The 24,335-nt window shown below is 37.5% G+C and overlaps 1 protein-coding gene across 1 annotated transcript; it reads left to right on the top strand.

Annotated features, from left to right (window-relative positions):
- Positions 1-22,377: 22,377 nt before the first annotated feature.
- LOC122000282 (peroxidase 19-like) lies at positions 22,378-23,218 on the top strand. Its single transcript, XM_042554739.1, has 2 exons — positions 22,378-22,833; positions 22,930-23,218. The coding sequence occupies exons 1-2, from the start codon at positions 22,657-22,659 to the stop codon at positions 23,191-23,193; spliced, it is 441 nt and encodes a 146-aa protein (XP_042410673.1). The 5' UTR covers positions 22,378-22,656; the 3' UTR covers positions 23,194-23,218.
- The last annotated feature ends 1,117 nt before the right edge of the window (positions 23,219-24,335 follow it).

Here is a 24,335-nt window from a genome sequence, read left to right as displayed (position 1 = left end):
TGCCTCATCAACTAATTTTGGTTCAATCTCTGAAATCAATGCGACTTCATTAGACTCATTTCTAAAGAATGACCTAGTCCTAACCCCTTGTTGGATGTCTCCCACAATTTGGTCTTGGGGATGACTAGTGGCTAACCTAGACTGCCTTGGTGTTGGCGGTGCCTCATGAGTGGTCTCACTCGGCACAGGCAAGGACTCAATATCAGGCAAAGGATCAGATTGAGTTCTTTGTTGCCTTTGCTCATCAACATCAGAGTCAACTTCGACTCGTTCTTCATTTTAATCATTCAAACTTAGATTTCTAAGTTCAAATTGAATTTCTCCTACATCCCTTGGTTGATCATTTAAGTTAGGGATTTCTTCAAAGGCTACATCAGAGGACTCTTCAATCAATTTAGTCCTATTGTTGTAGACTCGATAGGTTTTGCTGGTAAGAGAGTACCCGACCAGTATCCCTTGATCAGCCTTAGCCGTGAACTTCCCAAGATGGTCCTTGGTGTTCAAAATAAACACCTTACAACCAAACACCCTAAGATGTTTAATTGTAGGTGGTTTCCCAAACCAAAGTTCATGGGGAGTCTTTCCTAAAAACCTATGTATTAAAACTCGATTTTGCACATAGCAAGTTGTATTCACAGCTTCAGTCGCTCGGTAGTGAGTACTCATTGAGCATGCTTCGTGCAGCCTCTTGTAGGACTCGGTTCTTTCTCTCCACAACCCCATTTTGCTGTGGGGTCCTTGGAGTAGAGAACTCATGCCTATATCCCTTTTCTTGACAAAACTCTAAAAACCTATGATTTTGAAATTCCCACCATGATCACTTCTAATGGTTTTAATTGTTGTCGATTTTTCATTTTCAGTTCTTCTACAAAAGAAATAAAAATATCTATAGTTTGGTCCTTATGTTTCAAGAAGAAAGTCCATGTGTATCTAGTAAAACCATCAACGATTACCAAGCAATATCTACTTCCATTCAATGATATTACACTATTGCAATCAAATAGGTCCATGTGCAATAAATCTAAAGCAGTAGATGTACTTACAGTGCTTTTACCTTTATGAACACCTTTTGTTTGCTTACCCTTTTGACATGCATCACATAGTTTGGTCTTGTGGTACTTGATGCTGGGTAAGTCTCGCACTAATCCTTGGTTGGCCAACTTCCGGATGTTCTTCATGTTTACATGTGCCAACCTTCTATGCCATAGCCAAGACTCTTCTTCTTTCGACATGAAACACTTAATCAAAGCATTAGTAGCACTTTTAAACGATACTTGATAAATATTATCAACCCTTGTGCCTACTAGTACCGTGTCAAGTGTGTCAATGTGTTTAACCAAACATTGACTTGAATGAAATTCAATTGTGTAACCCGTATCACACAATTGACTGACACTTAGGAGATTAAAAGTCATCCCCTTGACTAGAAGGACATTCTTGATATGGAGACATTCGGATATATGAATGTCTCCAACTCCTACAACCTTAAGGCTACCATTATTACCAAAACACACATTACCTCTACTTTTGTTTTGAATGGTTGTAAACAGTGATCTGTCCCCGGTCATGTGCTTGGAGCATCCACTATCAACAAACCAAGTTGATAGATGCTCCCCCTCGACCAATGCCTACAAGACACGGAAGATAGAGGTTTTAGGTACCCAAATCTTGGGACCTAATGCTTCTACAACGAAAGACCTAGGAACCCATGCCTTGGTCATACCTTTCCTAGTTCCATGAGCCCTAGAAACATGTGATTTACTATTTTGAGTTCTAGACATTAGAGAAATGAAACTCGACTCCTTGGGTTGATACCCTAGCCCGGCCTTGTTGTAGACTGCCCTTTGGGCATTTAGAATCATGTCTAGAGTCTTAGAGCTAGTTGAGAATTTCTCAAGCATTTTCTTGAGTTTCTCAACCTCACCCTTTAACGCCTTGTTCTCATCCTCAAGGACTTCTAGATGTAGGTCATCAACCTCATCTTCCCTAAGGGTCCTTAAGGTTTTTACTTCTTCTTTTAACACTTTATTTTCTGTTTTTGACTTTTTAAGCAATGTAGATAAGTGAGTGATAGTCTTATAACACTTTTCTATATGAGAAGAGGTTACCTCTTCATCATCCGACGATGATGAAGCCGCGGTTGAAGCGTCGCTCGAATCTCCCTCACTTTCGGAGTCCGAGACCTCCCTTGCCATGAGTGCTAATTGTCGTGTGCTCTTTTCCATCTTCTCTTCTTCCTCCGATGAGCTTGATGAGGACTCATCCCAAGTGGCCTTGAGAGCCTTCTTCTTCTTGGCTCTTTCCTCCTTCTTTTTGGCTCGTTCCTCCTTCCTCTTTAACTTCGGACACTCGCTCCGAATGTGTCCTTTCTTGCTACACTCATAACATATAACATTAGATTTATCAAAATTTTGATCATTAGTTTTACCTTTTCCTTTGTATCTTCGGCTTCTTCTCATAATCCTTCTTACGAAGTTCGCCATCTCACTTGATGATGATCCACTTTCATCATCGGATTCGGAGGAAGAGGTGGATGAGGAAATCTCTTTTTCCTTCTTCTTTTCCTTCTTCCTTCTTCCCTCCTTGCTCTTTGGTCCTGCAAATAAAGCAATACCCTTCTCTTTTTGACCTTTGTTAGCAAGCTCATGAAGTTCCATCTCACAGAAAAATTCATCTAGTTTAACAATGGAAAGATCCTTGGATACCTTGTAGACATCTACCATAGATGACCACAAGGCATTCCTAGGAAAAGATTTAAGAGTGTACCTTACTAGATCGCGATTCTCCACTCGTTCGTCCACAAAGTGTAGACCGTTGATGATCTCCTTGAATCTCCCATGAAGTTCACTTACCGTTTCATTGTCCTTCATGGTTAGATTTTGGAGTTGATTCAAGAATAGGTCCCTCTTGGCAATCCGAGAATCTCGAGTTCCCTCTTGGAGCTCGATGAGTTTGTTCCATAGGTCTTTGGCACTCGAGAACGGACCTACCTTGACGAGTTGGTCCTTGGCGATTCCACATTGCAAGGTAACCATAGCCTTGGCATCGGCTTGTGCTTTGCGGAGTTGTTCGGTAGACCACCTTGACGAATCGAGTTCCTTACCTTCTTCATCCTTTGGTGGTGTGAAACCTTCCTTGACTGAGAACCACATGGCAATGTCGGTCTTGAGGTAATACTCCATGCGGCCCTTCCAATATTGAAAATCTGCTCCTTCGAAGTAGGGTGGTCGATTTGTGCTAAAGCCTTCCTTCATAGCCATCCTTATTTGCTCTTTTGGGTGTTAATCCGAATCAAAGAGCCCCTTGCTCTGATACCACTTGTTGGGATCTTAGATGGCTAGAGGGGGGGTGAATAGCCTCTTTAAAAACTTAAGCAGAGAGTTCTACACAGAAACTAGTTAGCGCAGCGGAATAAGCAAACTAATACAAAATGAAAACCAGCACACAAACACTGATACACAGATTTACGAGGTTCGGGGATAACTTGCCCGTACTCCTCGGCGTGTCCGTAAGGTGGACGACTCCTTGATCGCACCCCAGAAGAATTCCGGCTAAAGATCCTCCTTCTAGGTGGAGTAACCTTCCCACAAAGTCTCAAGAAATATCTAAGTTAAAGCACAAGACTTACAGAAGCTCGGTGGCAGAGAAGAATGAAAAATGCTTACAACCACGCGAGGATCAGTGAAGGAAAACAGAGATCGTAGTTCACCCGAGAGCTCAAGAACTTCGCACAACAGCACAGACACTTCTTTCAAGCTTTCTTGTTGTTGTTCTGTTCTCTCCTCTCGCTGTTTTCTATTGCTTCTCAACCATGATCTCTGCTGTCACCGATCTGGTCCAAAACTGCGCAAATCAGCGCTGCAGCCAATCCCTCTTCCTCCTTACCTGGTTCTCTGAACTCACACCAATGATATCACAGTCATCACTGGCGTCTTCTGAGCTCGAACCAATCTGCAGGAGTCAAGCAGATCGCAGCCAGATCACAGCAGTATCCGTTGATGCCTGAAATGCACCATGCGCCGCTGAAACCAGCAGAAAGACCATTTGTCGCATTCCTCTTATGAACTTAATTTGAAATTAGGCTTGGAATGATACCTGTTAACCTGCAAACTCAAAAGCTAACAGCACAGGGGATTATATCACATAAATGAATGAGGTATATCGAAGCAAGAAGGAATCGATACAATAACAAATCGAGGTGTGGATCGGTCACCGACACGATCATAGCTGACCGATCAGCAACACCGACGGTTCGAGGTCATTCGATCGGTAGGACCGATCGATTGAGTGTGGATCGTCCACGCACCGATCCACCCCTTCTTTCTTCTCGCAGTTTTCTCCCGATCGGTCTCCCGACCGATCGATTGCATTCTGTGCTATCGAGTTTTCGATCGGTCCGCACCGATCGATTTCACTCAGTGCATCGAGTGTCATCCGATCGGTCATCGACCGATCCATGGAACTCGCCACTAGATCGGTCCGCCGACCGATCCATGCAGATAGCTGGATCGGTCTACCGACCGATCCAATGTGCCATGGAATGTCCACTTAGGTCCCTCTCTGACCTAATCCGGAGAATGAGCTACCGTGCCCTCTCCGACTCCATCAGGTCCAGAGAACGAGCTACCGAGCCCTCTCTGACTTCGCATGCCAAGTTTCCTTCTTGGACTTTTCAACACCAGATGTCCGATCACCCTTGATCCATCTGGATTTTCCCTTGCCTGGCTTCACTCACCAGGACTTGCACCTAGCTTCACTCACTAGGGTTTTCACCTGGCTTCACTCACCAGGATTTCCAATCTGCCTGGCTTCACTCACCAGGACTTTCCAACTGCCTAACATCCCAGCTAGGACTTTCTCAATCAGGTCAACCAAGTCAACCTAGATTAGTAATCAATCTGAGTTAAATATATGATACAAACTTAAATCAGTGTTAACAGCAAAACAACATCCAGGTCAGACTGTATCAACAATCTTGAGACGTCTCTTCGTTCCCCATTGACGAAGAGAATTCGACGCCGTCAACCCTAACTCCTCCGGAAGACCTACCTTTTCCTTTCGCTGTTTCTTCTTCCACAGGATCTTCTAGACGACGCTAAAGGACAAAGATATGACTCTTCAATCAGGTTCTTTGTCATTACATTTATGTATTATTTACTTTCTTATGTCATGTTCTCGATGAAATGAAGATTCATGCTCATATGTTCTTGTTTTTCCTATACGAATTCTTATTTTGATTGTCTAGAATTCATGCGACTTAGGTTTTTACGAGAACCATCAATTGATATCGAAGCTAAGTTTCTGTTTCGCCGTTTTCATTGGCAATAAAGTTCTTCGTGTTTCTACGAAGAATACGAAGAATGATGAAAATCGTCATAGTTTAACCAAATTTTAGATAAAATTATGATAGTTCAATCAATTATTTTGATCGAGTAATTAATTGTCGAATCTAAAATTTTTAAAAAAAAATAATTAAAATTCAATCGATTAACGATCTTAAACTCATAACTATGTCAATTATCATTTGATTAGATTTATTTTTAATATATTGAAATTATTATTATTATTATTATTATTATTATTATTATTATTATTATTATTATTTCAGATTAACTAATCAATCTTTTCCATAGAACGTTTTTGTTTCATGCATGAAACAAGAAACAGACGGAAAAAAAAATAAAAAAAAAAAAGAAGCAAATTCTGTTTCAACAATGAAACACTATGTCATTTATAAAAAAAAAAATTGAAACAATGTCACATTGTTTCAACATGAAACGTATAAAGACAATATATATATATATATATAAAAGAAATTAAATAATATTAAATAATACTTTTTAATTATTGAACTTAAAAGAAATTTTTATTTCTTAAGGAAGAGTTATATATATAATCATATAGTTACATATATGGTAGACTTTTGGATCGATTAGAATAATCGATTAGATCATACCAATTAATTATCATAAGGTATCAATCGATTAATAAGTTTAATTTTATGTTGTTAAGGCTGATTGAGTAATTTCTATTCGAATTGAGTTTTTAGAATTTTCTTGAGTTTATCTACACAACGTGCTACTAAGTTGAACTATTGTGTCGACCCAAAGGAAGACACCTTAGGTAGATTTAGTACATTTTGTACTGGTAGACGTATATCTATGCTAAAAGTAATCGGCCCAAAGGAAGGTTACTTTTATGCCAGATATATGTGATCCTGCCCCGAAGTCAAGAAGATGGCAACCGGGAAGTAACGCTGAGGTGGTTCTTCATCTTCACCGATGATCCTGTATCCTGCAACCACAAGTCGTTAGTGCCAAGCCGGGAGGGGGTTCCCGGCGACGACCCTCCGACGCTCAAGTCACACACCGGCAACAAAGATAGAAAGGAAATGATGAATAGTGGCTTCAAGAGATGTATCCTGCATACCTCCGCGAAGGGCAATCTCCCTTCTTATATAGAGCTTCACTGGTAGACTACACGCTTCCCAAGCGGACATGTTTTCCCCCGCTTTCTCCTAAAAGCTAGCATCGAGAAGGTGCCCCTGTCACCTTACCATAACATGGCGGGCATATCTCTGCAGAGGCGGCTGAAGCTTCTCCTGTACGATTCTCTGTTTTGTCGTCCGATTTTCTGTCCCTCTGCGCCGCCCGTCGGCGGCACTAACTCCCACAAGGATATAGGCACATGTCTCCTCCTATTTTGTTTGTCGGCTACTATCCTGATTGGGCTCCCCTCGATTGGTTCGGTCGGTCGCTTCTTTAATCTTACATCCTTGTGTCGAGGCCGACCGGCTAGGGTATCCTTTACCTTTGTCCACCGCAAGCAAGCTCAGCCATCTCTTGCCGAGCCCCTCCAGCCGACCGGGGATAGAGAGCTTCCCGATCAGTTCGGCCGATAGTGGAGGGAGAGTTGTTCGATCGGCTGACCACTTAGTTGACCCCCCTGACCTTGATGTCTACCGAAACCCTGATCCTCGGAGGTGGGCCCTTCCGATTCATCCCTGAGTCATCCCCGGATCACAATTGGCGCGCCGTCTGTGGGAAATCAACCTAAACCCGGGAGCGGAAGATGGAGGAAGTCGGACAACCTACGATCGTAACTCAGACGACAGAAGAACTGGAAAAATTGATCCAGGCCGGATTAGCAAGGGCGATGGAACAGCAACAACGAGTCCAGGTCGAACGCCCGGCGAAAGAGCCAGCCGTCTCAGGATCCGGCCAACCAGGAGGTCAGGGTCGCGAAACTGAACCCGTGGCCGACTAGGAAATCCGCAAAAAATCGGACACGTTCGGACCAGCACCCAACGCGTTGATCCCCTTCCACCGAGCATTGTCCCGATTGACATCTTCTTGACTTCGGGGCAGGATCAATATGCATAAGGTAGCTTACAACTATAGAACAAAATATTATTTTGTTCAAATCATGCACAAAATATGTCAGCCCAAAGGAAGACATATTATGTGGCCGATTAAGGTTGTTGTAAGATATGGACCAAAATATAACTCATATAAAGTATCATATTATGCGCACAATGAGTTGACCCAAAGGAAGGCACATTATGTGGCCAATTAAAATTTGAGTTATATTAGAGAGTATCGCTAACAAATAATGTGTCGGCCCAAAGGAAGGCATATTATGTTGTACTTGGTATCTCACAAAGAGCCCATTTATATGCATTTAAAATTTTATTTTATTTGTATAATTTTATATTACTTATATGTTCTTGGTTTTAGTCAAATCATTAGCTTAAATAAATTTCTCTCTTTAATTTCAGTGCAATCTATAACTGTCATCATTAATAGCATCCCAACACTAATTGGTTCGAATTTTACTGAATGGAAAGAATATATGACCGTAGTCTTAGACTGCATGAACTTAGACTATGCATTAAGGAATGATCACCCCGCACCTCTGACCAATGCTAGCACTATAGAGTAGAGGGCTAAATTTCAGCTGTAGGAGAAATCAAATTGCATGTGTCTGAGTATCATGAAACTTTCCATACCGGCACCAATAAAGGGCTCAATAACGAAGAGAGAAGATGCTAAGAGTTTCCTGGACCAATTAGCAGACCGATTCACCTCAAATGAAAAGGTCGAGACTACCACACTTCTTACGAAGTTGATAACCATACGGTATAATGGTAAAGGAAACATAAGGGAGTACATTATGGAGATGTCCAATATAGCAACAAGTCTAAAAGCACTAAAATTTGATATGTCTGAGGGTATGTTAGTGCATTTCGTCTTAATGTCTCTGTCTGCACGGTTCACTCCTATTAAGATATCATATAATACTCAAAAGGGAAAGTGGATATTGAATGAGTTTATTGCCTAATGCGTGCAAGAGGAGGGGAGACTAAAAATTGGACATCTGAGAGTGCTCACTTAGCATCTAGTTCTCAAAATACGAGCAAGAAATAAAAGAGGATCAATAACAAAGGAAAAGGAAAACAAACTGAAGATTCTGGAAGCAATGGCCAAAGGAGCACAAGAAGCAGGATAAGGAATCCACTTATTTCTTTTGCAAGAAGAAAGGTCATATGAAGAAAGACTGCCTCAAGTACGCCAACTAGCATATAAAGAAAGGTAAACTTCTCAACTTTGTTAGTTCGGAAGTCAATCTAGCTATCGTACCCACTGATACTTGGTGGATAGATACCGGTGCTACTACACACATTAGTGTCACTATGCAGGGTTGTCTCAGGAGCCGACTTCCGCTTGATGGTGAAAGATACATCTATACAGGAAATGGAAATTAAAGAAGGCTAAAGTTGAGTCGATTGGTATTTTTAAGCTTTGTTTAGGAACCAATATTTTTCTGGATTTAGAAAATACATTTATTGTACAATCTTTTTGATGAAATTTAATTTCAATTTCTTGTTTGGACAAATCAGGTTATTCTTGTTCATTTAGAAATGGAAATTTTAGTATTTTCTTTAATTCAGTGTTGGTTGGCAATGGTTCCTTGATTGATAAGATTTGTAAATTAAATACCTTTACTCCTACAGTTGACAACGTGATAATGCATAGTATAGGTACGAAATGTAAATTAACTAACGAGAATTCTTCCATATTCTGGCATAGGCGCTTAGGACATATATCAAAACAATGCCTAGAAAGGTTAATGTCACATGGAATTCTCGATTCCCTTGACATGTCAGACTTTGATGTTTGCATATAGTGTCTCAAGGGGAAGACCACTAACAAAAGAAATAAAGGGACTAGCTGATATAGTGATATTTTAGAGTTAATACATACGGATATTTGTGGATCATTTCCTAAGACATCTTGGAATGGACACACATATTTTATTAGCTTCATAGACAACTATTCTAGATTTGGCTATCTATACCTTATTCATGAGAAATCACAATGTTTGGACATGTTCAAAATTTTCAAAGTCGAAGTTGAACTTCAACTAGGTAAGAAAATTAAAACTGCCTGATCTGACCATGGAGGTGAATATTACGGGCGATATGATGGATCAGGTGAATAACGTCCAAGACCTTTTGCGAATTACCTTGTTGAGTATGGAATTGTGCCTCAGTATACCATGTCTGGTACACCCAGTCAGAATGGTGTAGTTGAGCATCGTAATCGAACTCTAAAAGACATGGTAAGAATTATGATAGCTTTCACTTCTCTACTAGAGTCCTTGTGGGGTGAAGCACTCAAGACTATAGTTTACCAACTCAATAGAATACCTAGTAAGGTAGTAATTAAAATCCCATTCAAGATGTGGACGGGTAAAAGTCTAACATTAGGCACTTACACGTCTGTGGTTGTCTAGCTGAAGCTAGGCGTTACAAGCCTAATGAAAAGAAACTGGACTCAAGAACGATTAGCTGTAATTTTGTAGGATACTCTGAGAAGTCAAGAGGGTATAAATTTTATGATCCCTTTAATAGATCCTTCTTCGAAACGGGAAATGCTAAGTTCATTGAGGACAGTGGGAGTGATAAAATTAGGGAAATATCTTTTGAGAAATGCGTTGGCAACCCTCCTGTAGTTACTACTAGTGTGATCTGTAGCGGTATGGTTATCACACATCTAATAAGCGTAGTGAACCAAGATATTCCTATGACATCTCCAATGCAATTGGAGGAACCTGTCACTGAAATTGAAGTATTGCGTCATATTGATGAGCAAGTACCTCAACCACCTCAAACACAAGTGCCTTTAAGGCAATCCACAAGGGAATGGAGAAGCATGAATTCTCGTGATTATGTTTGTCTCCAAGAGAATGATTTTGACATAGGGTTGGAAGGTGATCCTACATCTTTCCAAGAAGTCAAACAATGCTCTGATCTTGAAAGGTGGATTAACACCGTGCAAGAAGAGTTGAAGTCTAAGGCGGACAATGATGTTTGGAAGCTTGTCGAATTGCCTGAAGGAAAGAAGCCCATTGGTTGTAAATGGATATTTAAAACCAAGCGCGATTCAAGGGGTAATGTCGAAAAGTATAAGGCTCGTCTTATTGCCAAGGGATTCACTCAGAAAGAAAACATTGATTACAAGGAGACTTTCTCACCTATGTCGACGAAAGACTCCCTTAGGGTAATCATGACACTTGTATCTCATTATAATTTGGAGCTACATCAAATGGACGTAAAGACTACATTCCTCAATGGAGACATAGAGGGGTCTATACATATGGTACAACCAGAAAAATTTGAGTGTAAGGACTTTAAGTACCTAGTATATAGATTAAAGAAGTCCATTTATGGTTTAAAGTAAGCACCCCGTCAGTGGTACTGAAAATTTGATCAAGTGGTTATCTCATTTGGATTTAAAGAGAACCCCGTTGATTAGTGCATATATGTCAAATTTAGTGGGAGCAAGTTTGTTATACTTGTTTTGTATGTGGATGATATATTGCTTGCGAGCAATAATAAGGATCTGCTGCTTCAAACTAACTCATTTCTATATAGTAATTTTGAAATGAAAGATCTTGATGAAGCATCCTTTGTTTTAGGCATACAGATCTATCGTGATCATTCAAGAGGCATTCTTGGACTTTCATAACAGGCCTATATTGAAAAGGTGCTTATAAGGTATAGTATGCAGAATTGTACACCCAGTGACACACCTGTGTCAAGAGGTGACAAGTTCAGCTTGCAGCTGTGTCCACGGCTTGAACTTAAAATAAAGGAGTTAGAGCAATTTCCATATGCGTCAGTAGTGGGAAGTCTCATGTATGCATAAGTTTGTACTCGACCAGATATAGCATTTATAGTGAGGATGTTAGGCAGATATGTTAGTAACCCAGGACCATCACACTAGAAAGAGGTAAAGAGAGTGATGCGGTATTTGCAAAGAACTAAAGGACATATGCTCTCGAAGATCAGATCACTTGGAGGTAATTGGATTTCAGACTCTGATTTTGTTGGATGCTTGGATAGCAGGAGGTCCACTTCGGGCTATATCTTCATGCTTGCTGGAGGGGCTATATCTTGGAAGAGCGTCAAGCAGACGCTAGTAGCCATTTCGACTATGGAGGTAGAGTTAGTAGTATGCTATGAAGCATCCAATCACGGGATTTGGCTGCGAAACTTTATCACAACATTACAAATTGTTGATGGTAATGACATGTTACTGAGGATCTACTGTGATAATAAAGTTGCAGAATTTTATGCCAAGAACAATCGCAGTTTGTTGAAGTCCAAACATATCGACATCAAGTTTCTAGCGGCTAAAGAAAGAGTTCAGAGTTGTCAGAGTATGATAGAGCATATCAGCATAGATTCCATGTTGACATATCCACTCACCAAAGGCTTAGTGCCTAAGGTGTTTCATGCCCATGTTATTGCTCTATATTTGATAATAAAGACAAACATTTGTTTTGATTATTGTACGTACTTAAAGTTCAAAACATTAATGGGAATTTATATGTTTGTTTGACACTCTGACTGTGATATCATTATTTACTACTACTGTTTAGCATTTGGTGTTTGTAAATATGATAAAGACTCCTTTTGGAATCATAAAGTTGCTCATGATTTGCTATTGCAGTTTAGCATAAAGTATTTTTCAAATATGATCTGACCTCTTTTAAGGTCATCTTAGGACTAGTTGAAAATTAACATGTATTGATCACATTTCATGTAATTTCCACTCTACACATCCATATTTTGATGTATGTCATTAATGGCATTGGTATTGTGATTACTGTTAGGACTTGTTATGATCATATATAGTAGTTATGACCTCTTTAGTCTTATACCAATGAAGTTAATGGACCAGATTGTTTACAGGGATATTTTGTACCAATAAAGTTTGATATCAACTAAAGTTTTACCTATATTTCACATACACTCACATATAGCCCAAGTGAAAAATTGTTGGATATAATTATCTCTATTAGGTGGACTTATTTGTAAGTTGTACACGTGAATACGATCCGAACCCTTTAAAGTGATCTAACTTATGTCTAATGAGTTTCGGGGTAATTGGATGTGGATCTCATATGTGTAGAACCTATAATCCCGTATCTATTATTATTTATGGGCTGATAATAGATGTGCACTATATAATGGGTTGGTCCCCAGAGGATTAGAGTAATCTTGAGACGTCTCTTCGTTCCCTATTGGCGAAGAGAATTCGGCGCCGTCAACCCTAACTCTTCCGGAAGATCTACCTTTTCCTTCCGCTGTTTCTTCTTCCACAGGATCTTCTTGACGACGTTAAAGGATAAAGATATGACTTTTCAATCAGATTCTTTATCATTATGTTTATATATTATTTACTTTCTTATGTCATGTTCTCGATGAAACGAAGATTCATGCTCATATGTTCTTATTTTTCCTATACGAATTCTTATTTTGATTGTCTAAAATTCATACAGCTTAAATTTTTACGAGAATCATCAATAAAAATATATATTTTTTTATTGATACTTATAGTAGTTGAAAATTATAGTTCGAGATCGGTGTCGTAGCTCATTACTATCAGATTCGTAGAGAGGGAAAGCGAAGGAGAAAAAGTAGTAAAAACAATAAGGACAGTTATACTCAATGGCTCATATATTAATCATCATACCTCCTATCGTTATCACCATTATCTTAAATAGTGAATGTGAGGGTGAGTATGATTCTCAAAGGACGCACCTTTGGAATCGGTGTGCATCTTTCCCTAATTGGTATTATTACAAAGCTCACATCTTTATGTGACATGCACTCTTTTCATAGTTGTTGTGCTACAATTTAGTCTATTAGTCGGTTAATTATACTTGAGTCGAATGTGCGCCGAATTGACTTGAATTGAAATTGAAAGATCTAATCCGATCCGCTGACCTGAGCTTCATCCCGAATCTGACAACTTTATGTTGATAAGGTCCTGGACTTGTCAGGAGTTCTCACCACATTAAGAATAAATTAGATAGTGGTGCAGCTTGATTTCAGATATCGATAGTGTATTAAAATTTCAATATCCTGGATATATTAAATTTATATTAAAATTATTTGATATTTAGATATTTTAAAATTATAAAAGGAAAAAAATGTTTGTCATAAATCAAAATCTAGCAATTGATTTTTAAAATTTAGTACCATTAAATAATTTATAAAAAAATTATTAGGTATTTTACTATATCTTATTATTTTATTAAAAATCTTCCCCTTTACTAACTAACTTTGGTGAAGCCTAAAATGAATTTATGTTAATATTTTTTTTCTATTCACACTAAAAATAATTTCAAAATTTATTAGTAATTTCACAAGCAAAACAATCAGTGATCTAGAGTTCGAAACTTAGCTACGATGTATTATTATGAGTTTTCTCATCATTAATTTTCTCTAGTTGTTTTATATAAAAAAAAATATAGTTCTCTTTAGTACTACATCTTAGAATTGACAATACTATGATCAAATAATCTTCTATAAATATTTTAGACCAATAATGTTAAAAAATATACTTTTCTTAATTTTTTTTTACTAAGATAAGTATAATATTAAATTAAATTAATTTTTTCATAGGGAAATCCGTTACAGTAGTTTGTTGTTGGGATTCTCTAGCATTACCCTTGCTGAAGCGTCACCTTTGCTGAACGTATGGATGACACTTGAAAATTCAAACAATTCGGATTTTTAAAGACCCAAATAATTCAGATTTTTAAAAGTCAGATACTTTACCCTAATAACTTTATTTTAGTATTTTAATGCTAAAATGATTTAATTAATATAATTTCATTATAAAGTATCAATATGATTTCAATGTATTATATTACACACACGATATGAATACTAATATTAAAAAATTTGGTATAATATAAGTCCTAGAAAGAGTTGGGGAGATATATCCGAATCAACCAATCATCCAATCATGAACTTGGAATAATTAAATAGCCATCCACTTTTGATTTAAAAGGGAAAATAGTAAAAGACCGCGTTCAGTTTGTAATTTTCCATTTCCATTTTGTAAAACAGATAAAATATTATTTGATTGGTAATTTTCACATTCATTTTTAGAAGTGGAATTATCATTTTAAAAAAAATAGAAAATATCTAAGTGTCATTTTTTAAAAAAAGAAAAATGTGTTTTTCAAAAAAATGAATAAATAAAATAGCACGGATCCTCTAGACCCGAATTCTTTGATCCACCCCTGGACCACAAATTTTATATAAAAGCTCGTTCGCGTGCAAAACACGTGCATGCAGAAACATGACTCACGTAGAAAACACAGAGTTGGCAGCGCGGAGCCCTAACCTCTCACGATCCTCCACCTCCGTGATCCGCCGGGGACGAAAAACCCACCGCAATCCGTCGGCGACGAAAAACCACTACAGCCTCCATAATCCCCAACGGCCTCCAGCATCTGCAACCTCCCGCGAGTTCCGACCTCCGGAGACCTCCGGTAACCTCTCGCGGGAATCGGACCTTCCTCATTTGATTTGGACGTGTGTTGCACGTTTCGGCCAGGTCAGAGCTTAACCCCTCCGCGACCTCTAGACCCGTGCTACTCGGAGTTTCCAGAGGATCCACATGTTGCGCGCTTTGCAACTCGTAGGTGCTACTCGGAGTTTCCTTCTTTGATGGATGCTGCGCGTTTTGCAACCCAAGCCTCCGACTCCTAATAATTAATATGACTTTGTTGTATGAAATATTTTCTGCAGTTCTTCATGTCCATGACACATAAACATGGTAATCATGTGAATGCAATAATAGTTTCAATTGTGTACAAATTAAAAAAAAATCTTACTATGGTTCTTAGTTAATTATTGTTCTTGAGAGGATCTAGAGCATTTGATAACTAAAGAAAAGTTGGACATGCAGTAATTTGACATCAAATTGTTATTTTTAGATGCTTCTTTGGTGGCTGTTTTTTTAGTCCTAAATTCTTTTTTTTTTTTGCATGATCAAAATAATTATCATGGAGGGTGAATCTACAAGTTGTTGTCGTTTGAATTTTGAAGGAAATGAATATAGTCGAGAAGGTGACTTTGATATTATTGATGAAGGTAATAAGAATCATATTGGGAATGTATTGAGCTTCAGTATATCGAATTTCCCTTTTTATCCATCTTGCTTTGTTTGTTTGATTGTACAAGCTTGAACATTGAAACAGATTTAGATATGCCACAAATGGGATAGGAATTTGAGACAGAAGAAGATGCATATCAATTTTATTTGACATATGCTAAAAAGGTTGGCATAAGGAGAGGTAGAATCCACAAGGATGAATCGGGTAAATTACTTGATAGGGTTTTTTTATTGTGGTACCCAAGGTAAAGGAGGAAAAGACAAACGAGATCTTTATGTCAAAGCAAGTTGTGCTGAAACAAGGCTTGATTGTGAGGCTAAAATGAAGATTTGTAATCGAAAAAATAGCAAGTTTACTGTGGTGCAATTTGTAAAAGAGTATAATCATTATCTCTCAAGTCCAAATAAAACGCACCTCTATAGAGGTCATAGGAATATATCTTCTTATGCAGTGATACAGATTGAGATGGCAAGTGATGTGGGAATCCCTCCAAAAGCATCTCATGATCTTATGGTGAGGCAAGTGAGAGAGAGAATTTAGGATTTATTCCTAAGAATTACAAAAACTACTTGCGATCCAAAAGAGCAACAAATATGAGAGTTAGGGATACAGGGGGTGTATTGGAGTATCTGCAGAAGATGCAGTTCGATGATCCTAATTTTTTTATGCTATACAAGTTGATGAAGATGATTTGATTACTAATATTTTTGGTCTGATGCTAAGATGAGAGCTGATTATGCTAATTTTAGAGATGTTGTTTGCTTTGATACAACCTACAGAAAGAACAATGAAGGTCGACCAATTGCATTGTTTGTAGGTGTTAATCATCATAAATAATCCATACTTTTTGGTGTCGCTTTATTATATGATGAAATCAGTTTGACTTTTGAGTGGTTATTTGATACATTAACTAGAGCTATGGGTGATAAAAACCCAACTACTATTCTTACCGATCAAGATGCGGCAATGGCAAAGACGTTATCTTCTAGATGGCCTGAAACAGATCATCGTTTATGCATTTGACATATTTATCAAAATGTCACCATACATTTGAGTGGACTTTTTTTTCAGTTTAGAGGCTTTGCTAAAGATTTTGCCTCATATATATATATGATTTTGATGAAGAGGAAGATTTTATTTCAGCATGAAACATGATGTTAGCCAAGTATGCACTTGAAGACAATGATTGGTTGAGGCGCATGTACAATATCAAGGAAAAATGAGCTTTAATATATGGACGACAAATGTTTTGCGTGGATATAACTACAACCCAAAGAAGTGACAGCATTAATAGTATTTTGAAAAAGTATGTCACTTATAAACACAAGTTTTTAGACTTCTTCAATCAATTTCAAGGACTCCTTGATGATCGTTGATATGAGGAATTAAAAGCTGATTTCAAATCAAATACAAATGTTCCATATTTAATGTTTCCAATTGAGATTTTAAAGCATGCTAGTGAAATTTACACTCCTGAGGCATACAAGTGTTTTCAATAAGAGTGGTGCTTATCTCATGATTCTAGTCTTGAAATTTGTGAGGATGTTGATACATTTACAAAATATAAAGTTACTCCTCACAAAAAGAGAAACCATCATATAGTTACATTTGATAAGAAGTGTGAAAAAATTGAGTTTAGTTGTAGAAAATATGACTTTACTGGAATTTTGTGTTCTCATATTCTGAAAATATTTACATGAAAAAATATCATGAAGATCCCAAGTGAGTATGTATTAAAAAGGTGGACAAGAAAAATAAAAATTGGATATTTTGGAGTTAATGATTTGATGGCCAACAATGCTAGTTTAGATCCAAAATTAATTCAAAGCATGGGATACAAAGAGTTGTGTGAGTTGAATGTTCAATTGGTTACCAAGGAAGTTGAAAGGGATGATACTTACCAGTTTGTTAAAGATGTTATGTTGAGCTTGTGTAAGATGGTGGATGATAAGTTACAAGATAATAAATCAAATATCCAACGTAACAATCAAAAGTGAGCCAAGAATCCAAAGAATTTGATTATGGTGAAGGGAACTTTACTGGAGTAAAAGGGATTTAAAAGAAGAAGAAAGCAGTGTTAGGTGAGAGGTTGAAAGGTGGGTTAGAGAAGATAGGAAAAGAAAAGCTACGAGGAAAGCAAACCAAGCTTCATCGATTGTAATGATTTTTACTCCATAATTTCAAAATTTATGTTTATTTGGTACTATTTGTTATTAAATTTGAACTTAAATCATTCTATTTTTTTATAACACAAGGTGTAGATCAAACTATTTCCAACGTGGCTAGCATAAAATGTGACCGGATCAATCATCAATTTGGTATTTGTTTTACTTATCCTAATCTAAGATAATTTATGCTATAACTATCTAAGACTGTATTTTATTTTCTTATTTTTGTCTATAAATTTTGTGTCAATAATTGATAGTTCTATTGGTAGTTTCAGTATGACTGAAACTTAATTTCCACCATTATTGGCATCACAACTTTCTCAGGTATTTATTTTTCATACAAATTCATAATCTTTGTGTAATCTCAGAAGTAGTCTTTTTCTGGCTATTTGTGTAATTTCAGAAGTAGTCTTTTAGGCCATTTTCTTTCATATTATCTCAATCAGTACTTTTCTTCATGTTGTAGCTACAAGTCTGTTATATTAAAAGAAGAACTATTTATATTGTGTTGATTGGTGGGTTGTTATCTTATTGTTTCTTGGCTGATGAGTATCTGTTATTGTGTATAGATGATTTGTTGTTTGGATGTAGAGATTAATCGATAACAGTTCTTATTTACTAGAAATTGGTGGTAGAGTAGAAGGCCAAGTCTAGGCTACAAAGACAAGTGAGAAAGAATAAAGGAGGGCCAACTTAAGCCCTTATTTACTAGAAATTGGTGGTAGAGTAAAAGGCCAACTCTAGGCTACAAAGACAAGTGAGAAAGAATAGAGGAGGGCCAACTTAAGCACTTGAAAGTACTAAACTGCTTAGTTCTCAAACAATGGGCCATTTTTATTTGTTTGAAGAGATTTTCTAGAAGATTTACTATCCAATGCTCGTTTGAACTGGTGTCCAACCTTGATTTTTTTAATTAGATATCAAAGCTTGATTTCGATAGTACATACTTTACCGATTTTTTCTGTTTATTTTTTATTTTTGTTCCTTCACCCAATTGCTCCTCCATGAACTTGTTGACTTTCTCCTTCATTGCCATAAGATCTGCTAGGTGGCGATTGAATTGCTACAGCAGGTCGATTTGTTGTAGGGTCAAAGGAGGAGTTTGAGTATTCATTGACCTTAATTCGACATGACCTTAACATTATAAATATTCTAGAAGATATCTGTGCAGATGTTAAGAATCAATTGTAGGAATGATTATCTTAGTATCTTCTTGTAACATTTAGAAAAGATTGTCAAGCTCATTATAGTTCTGAGAGAGATCACTTATATATAGATCTCCAACCCGACTCCAAATCTCGTAGTAGGAGAAGAAAAATCTAAAGATCCTCAAGAACTGTCAAGGAAGCTCTGGTGGATTCAACTATTAGGATACAATGAACCAAATTCTGATATCATGCTATTAGTGGGGAAAACTATTAGGATTTTCTCACCATTGGACACTTTTTTTAATACATTTGTGCATTTAATTATAATATTTTCATATCTTTTCAACTTTCTCATGCTTTGTCTGGTTGTTGCAGGTGGTGAAGGGCAGACCAATTTCTAAAGCTGAATATGAAGAATCTGGCCCCTTTATTGTCCATAGCAAGTGATTCTATGTTAAGTTTCATTTGCATGTTGTTGTGGAGTTCTGATGTGATTTTGTTTGAGTATTTTGAATTTGTTGGAGCGATACAATGGCCTACCGGGGAATTATTACTAATAAATATTATTTTTCAATGTTTTATATCAGCAATGAATGTATTGTAGGGTAGATAATAATAACCTTTTCTTGGAGCTTGGTTAATCATTTGTTACCCCTGGGGCTATGGTGCAGCGGTAGGGCATCCAGTTTGTCACTCAGGTACTCGCAGTTCGAGCCCCAGCTATGGCGAATTTACAGGAATTTTTCATCCAAATGGGGCACGCAACTAAAGGATGCTAGGCTCCAAGACTGCCCACTACAAGCGCTTCCCGATTTACCCTGGTGGCGGATGGGAAACTTCCATGGGGTCGGGCCGGTCACTCCAGGCTCGATGTTACCCAGCCTGGTTAATCATTTTTTTTGGTTAACCATTTGTTTGATTTTTTCCATTCATTATTTTTCAATAATATGGCTTCATATGTGTACCTCAATCTTGGTTAACCACTTGTACAACCACTATCATCATCAGTTGCTTTGGCATTAAATGTCTACAATTTTTCCTCTGCCGAATCTGATTCTAAGCCTTCTTTGCCTTAAATTTGACTCTTATCGTGAAATTGTTCATGTTCTAGAACAATGGAATCTGACATGTCACATACCCCTTGGAATTGGAATCTGGCAGCTCCGCGGCTTGCTCAACATCGGCTTCTAGCTCATGATCACAATCGGCTTCCAACTCATCTTCATTACCTCTGGTGAATTTTTTTAACAAAGTCCAAAAGAAGAAAGAAATATGAAGTCATGTAATTAACACAAAAGGGAAGAAGTATAATTGCTACCAAATGTGACATTTAAGTTTTGGAGGGAGATATAACTATTCTTCCCTGAATTTAACATAGCACCTAATGCTACCATATAATTCCATATTCCTTTCAATATAATTTCACATTCTTACTTGACTAAAGAAGTATCAAAGATGAAAACTAAGTCCTGAAAGAAAAACAACACATAATAAATTATTACAAAATGTTCAAACCATTATATAACATGTCCCGCATCATCCATCTTAACAAAAAACTAATTATTGTATCACATTACAATACCAACATTAGTCAACACTAATTAACCACTTAAACTAATAAACCAATTAGCCTTCAGATGGTTCTTACAAACATTTAATCTGTTATATTACAACAACAACATTACTCAACACTAATTAACAAGACCGAACTAACAAAGTAATAAGATATACGGACAAAAGAGTCAAATTTACTATAACTAATATCCAAACCACTGATAGTACATTCCAATTTCCTAGATTATGTCCACGAGAAGCAATGAGCTCACTTCCTAACATTGACTCTATTCTTCCTAACCTTCCACGACATATTTCACTGCTATCTTCATCAGACAAAGTATCGGCTACCATCCACTTTTGTTAGTCATGTTGCCCACATCCATAATACCTCCTTCCGAGATTTTTAGTCGATCCAGAAATACATATCAATGTTCTTCGTCCGCGGTCCCTACATGGTACATGTTCAAATTCCGTATTATCGACAGAGCATATCAACCTATTAAGCAAGTGAGAATTACTTAGATTCCAACATTTTTTAATGTTCATAGATAGTATACTAAATAAATTCAAAAACAGGAAATAAGCTATTTTGCATTACTGTATAAATCAACAATAAGTACCGCATAAATTATCTCATTTTGATAATAAGCAATAAGTAAAGCATAAACTTATTGCTTCAAGCTATCTCATGCTCGGTTTTCATATCTAAGTATCTCATCAAACAACTAACAACTTATTTATTTGAATATGAACATTTTGACTAAATTACTTTTATTTGAATCATTCTCTACCAAGAAAAATAACTGGATGAGTTTGAAATGGAATCATTTTCAAGAGCCAAAGTATTTGTTTGATTGTCAATGAAGAAAATGATGCCATGCATAGAGGTTTTTCAAAAGGTTTTACAATAAGTACTAGCATTGACTTCAATATTACATTTAGTAGCAAATCTAAATTATACAAATTCTAAAACTCAGTTAGCAACTTACAAATGAAATAAATTCGACAAAAAATATAGTTTTCAAAAGATATTGGGAATATATCAACTGGAAATGAGAAATCTGTTGTCGTATATTCCTATATAGAGAACCATAAAGACTCCATGAATATGGAATTCTTATACAGAATCTTGAACTTGATAGCTACTTGTTAATGTCATTCTAGTGTGAACCTTTAACTAGTTTGTTGGATGGGGAATTCGTTAAGGTAGATAAAAAATCATTAGATGAGAATTAAAATCAACAAATTCAACATCAAATAAAATAAAGTTATAAAGGAAGGGAAAGATAGAGAGCTTTAGTTACAAACTATAATTGTAAATATGGAACTCAAACTTTTAAATAGGAAGGAATCATTAGATGTAAAGGAAAGCTCAAATTTGCTAGAACCAACAGTTGAAATCAGCCCTAACGGTGACAAAGCTTGGCTCGTCGAGGGTCGAAGGCAGGGCGGGGCCTCGGAGGAGTCGCGAGAGGTTAGGGAGGGAGTCCGCTGTTGCAAGAGGAGCACGAGAGGTTAGGGAGTCCACATAGAGGTGTTTTTTCGTCGCCGACGGATCACGGTGGGTTTTTCATCGCATGTGGATCGCAGAGGTGGAGGATCGTGAGAGGTTAGGGCTCCACGATGCCAACTCTATGTTTTTTGCGTGAGTCGCGTTTCTGCCTGCACGCGTTTTGCACGTGAACGAGCTTTTATATGAAATTTGTAGTCCAGGGGTGGACCAAAGAATTCGGATCCAGAGGATCCGCGCTGTAAATAAAACCCCAAAAACCAAAAGCTCCAAAATGTTTCTGAAATGCTTCGTGTTAGTTTTGCTCTTTTAACTCTTCACGTTATTAAAACGACTAAGAGCAACAAACAACTAAAAACATTATAAAAGAACGAGCAAAAAAACCAAAGACGAAGAAGGCATTGTTGATGTTTAATCAAAAGCTTCGGCCTTTTCACTACGCACAAGAACCAAATTGCCACAATAAACAACAAAACCATCTTGGCGCCTTCTCTACTCAGTTTTCAGTGTTCACGGGTGCCTTCTCTTCTCCTCGCCTCTTCCTTTCTTTTTAGTAATCGACTATCCCACGCTGCAGCGCTAGCTGCGTTGCAATTTTAATTTTGTTTCTTCCGCCGACCGTTGCTTGGGCTGTGTCATGGAAGGAAGCCGAAGGAGATTGGGGTGAGACGGAAGAAGAAGCCATTTTTACTTGTTTTTAGTCCTGTCGTGTCGTGCCTCGTCGCTTGCAGTACTTGTGGATTCGCCGAAGGAAGTGAGGCCGGGAGTAACGTCGTCGTCGGCGTTCGTAATGCTGCGAAGGGAAGGGCAAGAGGAGGGCGGCGCCGATCCGCCACCAGCCCTCGCTCGACTTCTACGCCCGCAGGTCGAACGGATCGTCGCCTCCGTCACCGCACAGAGCTTCTGCGAACGCCCAGCCACCGGCGCCGCCGTTATCCGCCTCTTCTTTCATGACTGCTTCGTCGAAGTAACTCTCTCTACAAGCCGCCACGGAGGGGCGCATTTTTATGCAGGCACATCTTCTCTTGCTAATGTGCGCGTTGACTTTACTTCCTATCTGCAGGGGTGCGACGCGTCGGTGCTGATCGCGCCGAGCGCCGGCGGCGGGAGAGAGGGAGCGGCCCCAGCGGTGGAGAGGGACGTGGATGAGAACAGGAGCCTGCAGGAGGAGGCGTTCGAGACGATCGAGATGGCGAAGGAGGCGGTGGAGAGGCAGTGCCCCGGCGTGGTCACGTGCGCTGACATCCTCGCCGTCGCCCCCAGGGACTTCGTTCACTTGGTATATTTTCTACTTCTGCTATTTTTAAAGCCTTTTTTTTTTGTCTGATAATTGTTGTTGTCTCTCTCTCAGGAAAGCAGAACTTAATTTATTTAATTATTTTTTTCTCACAATTGTCTTTCTGTCTCGCACATCCATTTTATCTGGACGTTTCTTATAATTTTAAATTTGATTTATTACTAAATAAATTAATTAATTAATTAATTAATTAGGCGGGAGGGGCAAATTACGCCTCTACGACTTCCGCGGCAGCGCCACTGGCGGCGACCCTTCTTTCGACCCATAGCCGATCCTAATTTTATCTTCTTAGCACTGTTTCTTCTAAGTTTAAAGTCAACGTATTTGTGATAGATACGATGAATTCTTCGAAATTATAAATTATGCTCTTATTATTTAAAAAGTCAAGTTGTTATTAAAATTTCTTTTCAGAAAATTAATAACATATCTTTAATTAAGCTCAGTATTTATAATAATTATTTTCAAAGTTAAAATTTAATTAATTTTTTTTAAAAAAAAATTAAGATAATTTCAAAACTTTAAGATTAACTAGTTTAGCTAAATTTTTCTTTAAAAAAAATTAAGTATTTTCAAAACATTTCTAATTTAGTTAAGTATTTTTTTAAAGTAATTATTTTCAAATTTAAGTTTAGCTAATTTTTTTTAAAAAAAAAACTCATTTTCAACTCTTAAAAATTAGCTAAGATTTTTTTTTTCTTTTTGAAATGCTACCCTTTAGGGGAACTTAAAGTTAAACAGAGTAAAAAAAATTTTGTCAAATAACCTTCTTTCCACTTATATTACTTTTTAATTTATGTCAAAGAGAAAGAAAAATTAAAGTCAAGAGTTAAAAATAATTTTTATGAAAAGGGAACGGAAGAGAGTTTTTTTTTTACAAATTATCGTTCATGTTTAAATTCCTTTATTTATTGTTATATTTTACTTAATTTTGAACCGTGTTGCCATAATCAAAAAGGAGGAGATTGTTGGTACGAGAAGCATCAAACGATCAAACCTGTGTTTTGATTATGTCAAAGGGTTTAAAATTAAGTTGTTTTGTGATCTAATAAAGTTGATTGACCTTGTAGGAAAGTCCTAAGTTATCTTAGACAAAAGCCCTAGTGGATTCTAGGTAGGTGGAAAACCCTAAGGGGAGGTAACCCTAGATCCTAGGGACAGTAGCCTTAGGTGAT

The sequence above is a fragment of the Zingiber officinale genome, chromosome 7A, assembly GCF_018446385.1.
Source record: "Zingiber officinale cultivar Zhangliang chromosome 7A, Zo_v1.1, whole genome shotgun sequence".
Lineage (NCBI taxonomy): Eukaryota > Viridiplantae > Streptophyta > Magnoliopsida > Zingiberales > Zingiberaceae > Zingiber > Zingiber officinale.
The sequence above is the reverse complement of the archived record's forward strand: the minus strand, read 5'-3'. Positions and strand labels throughout refer to the sequence as shown.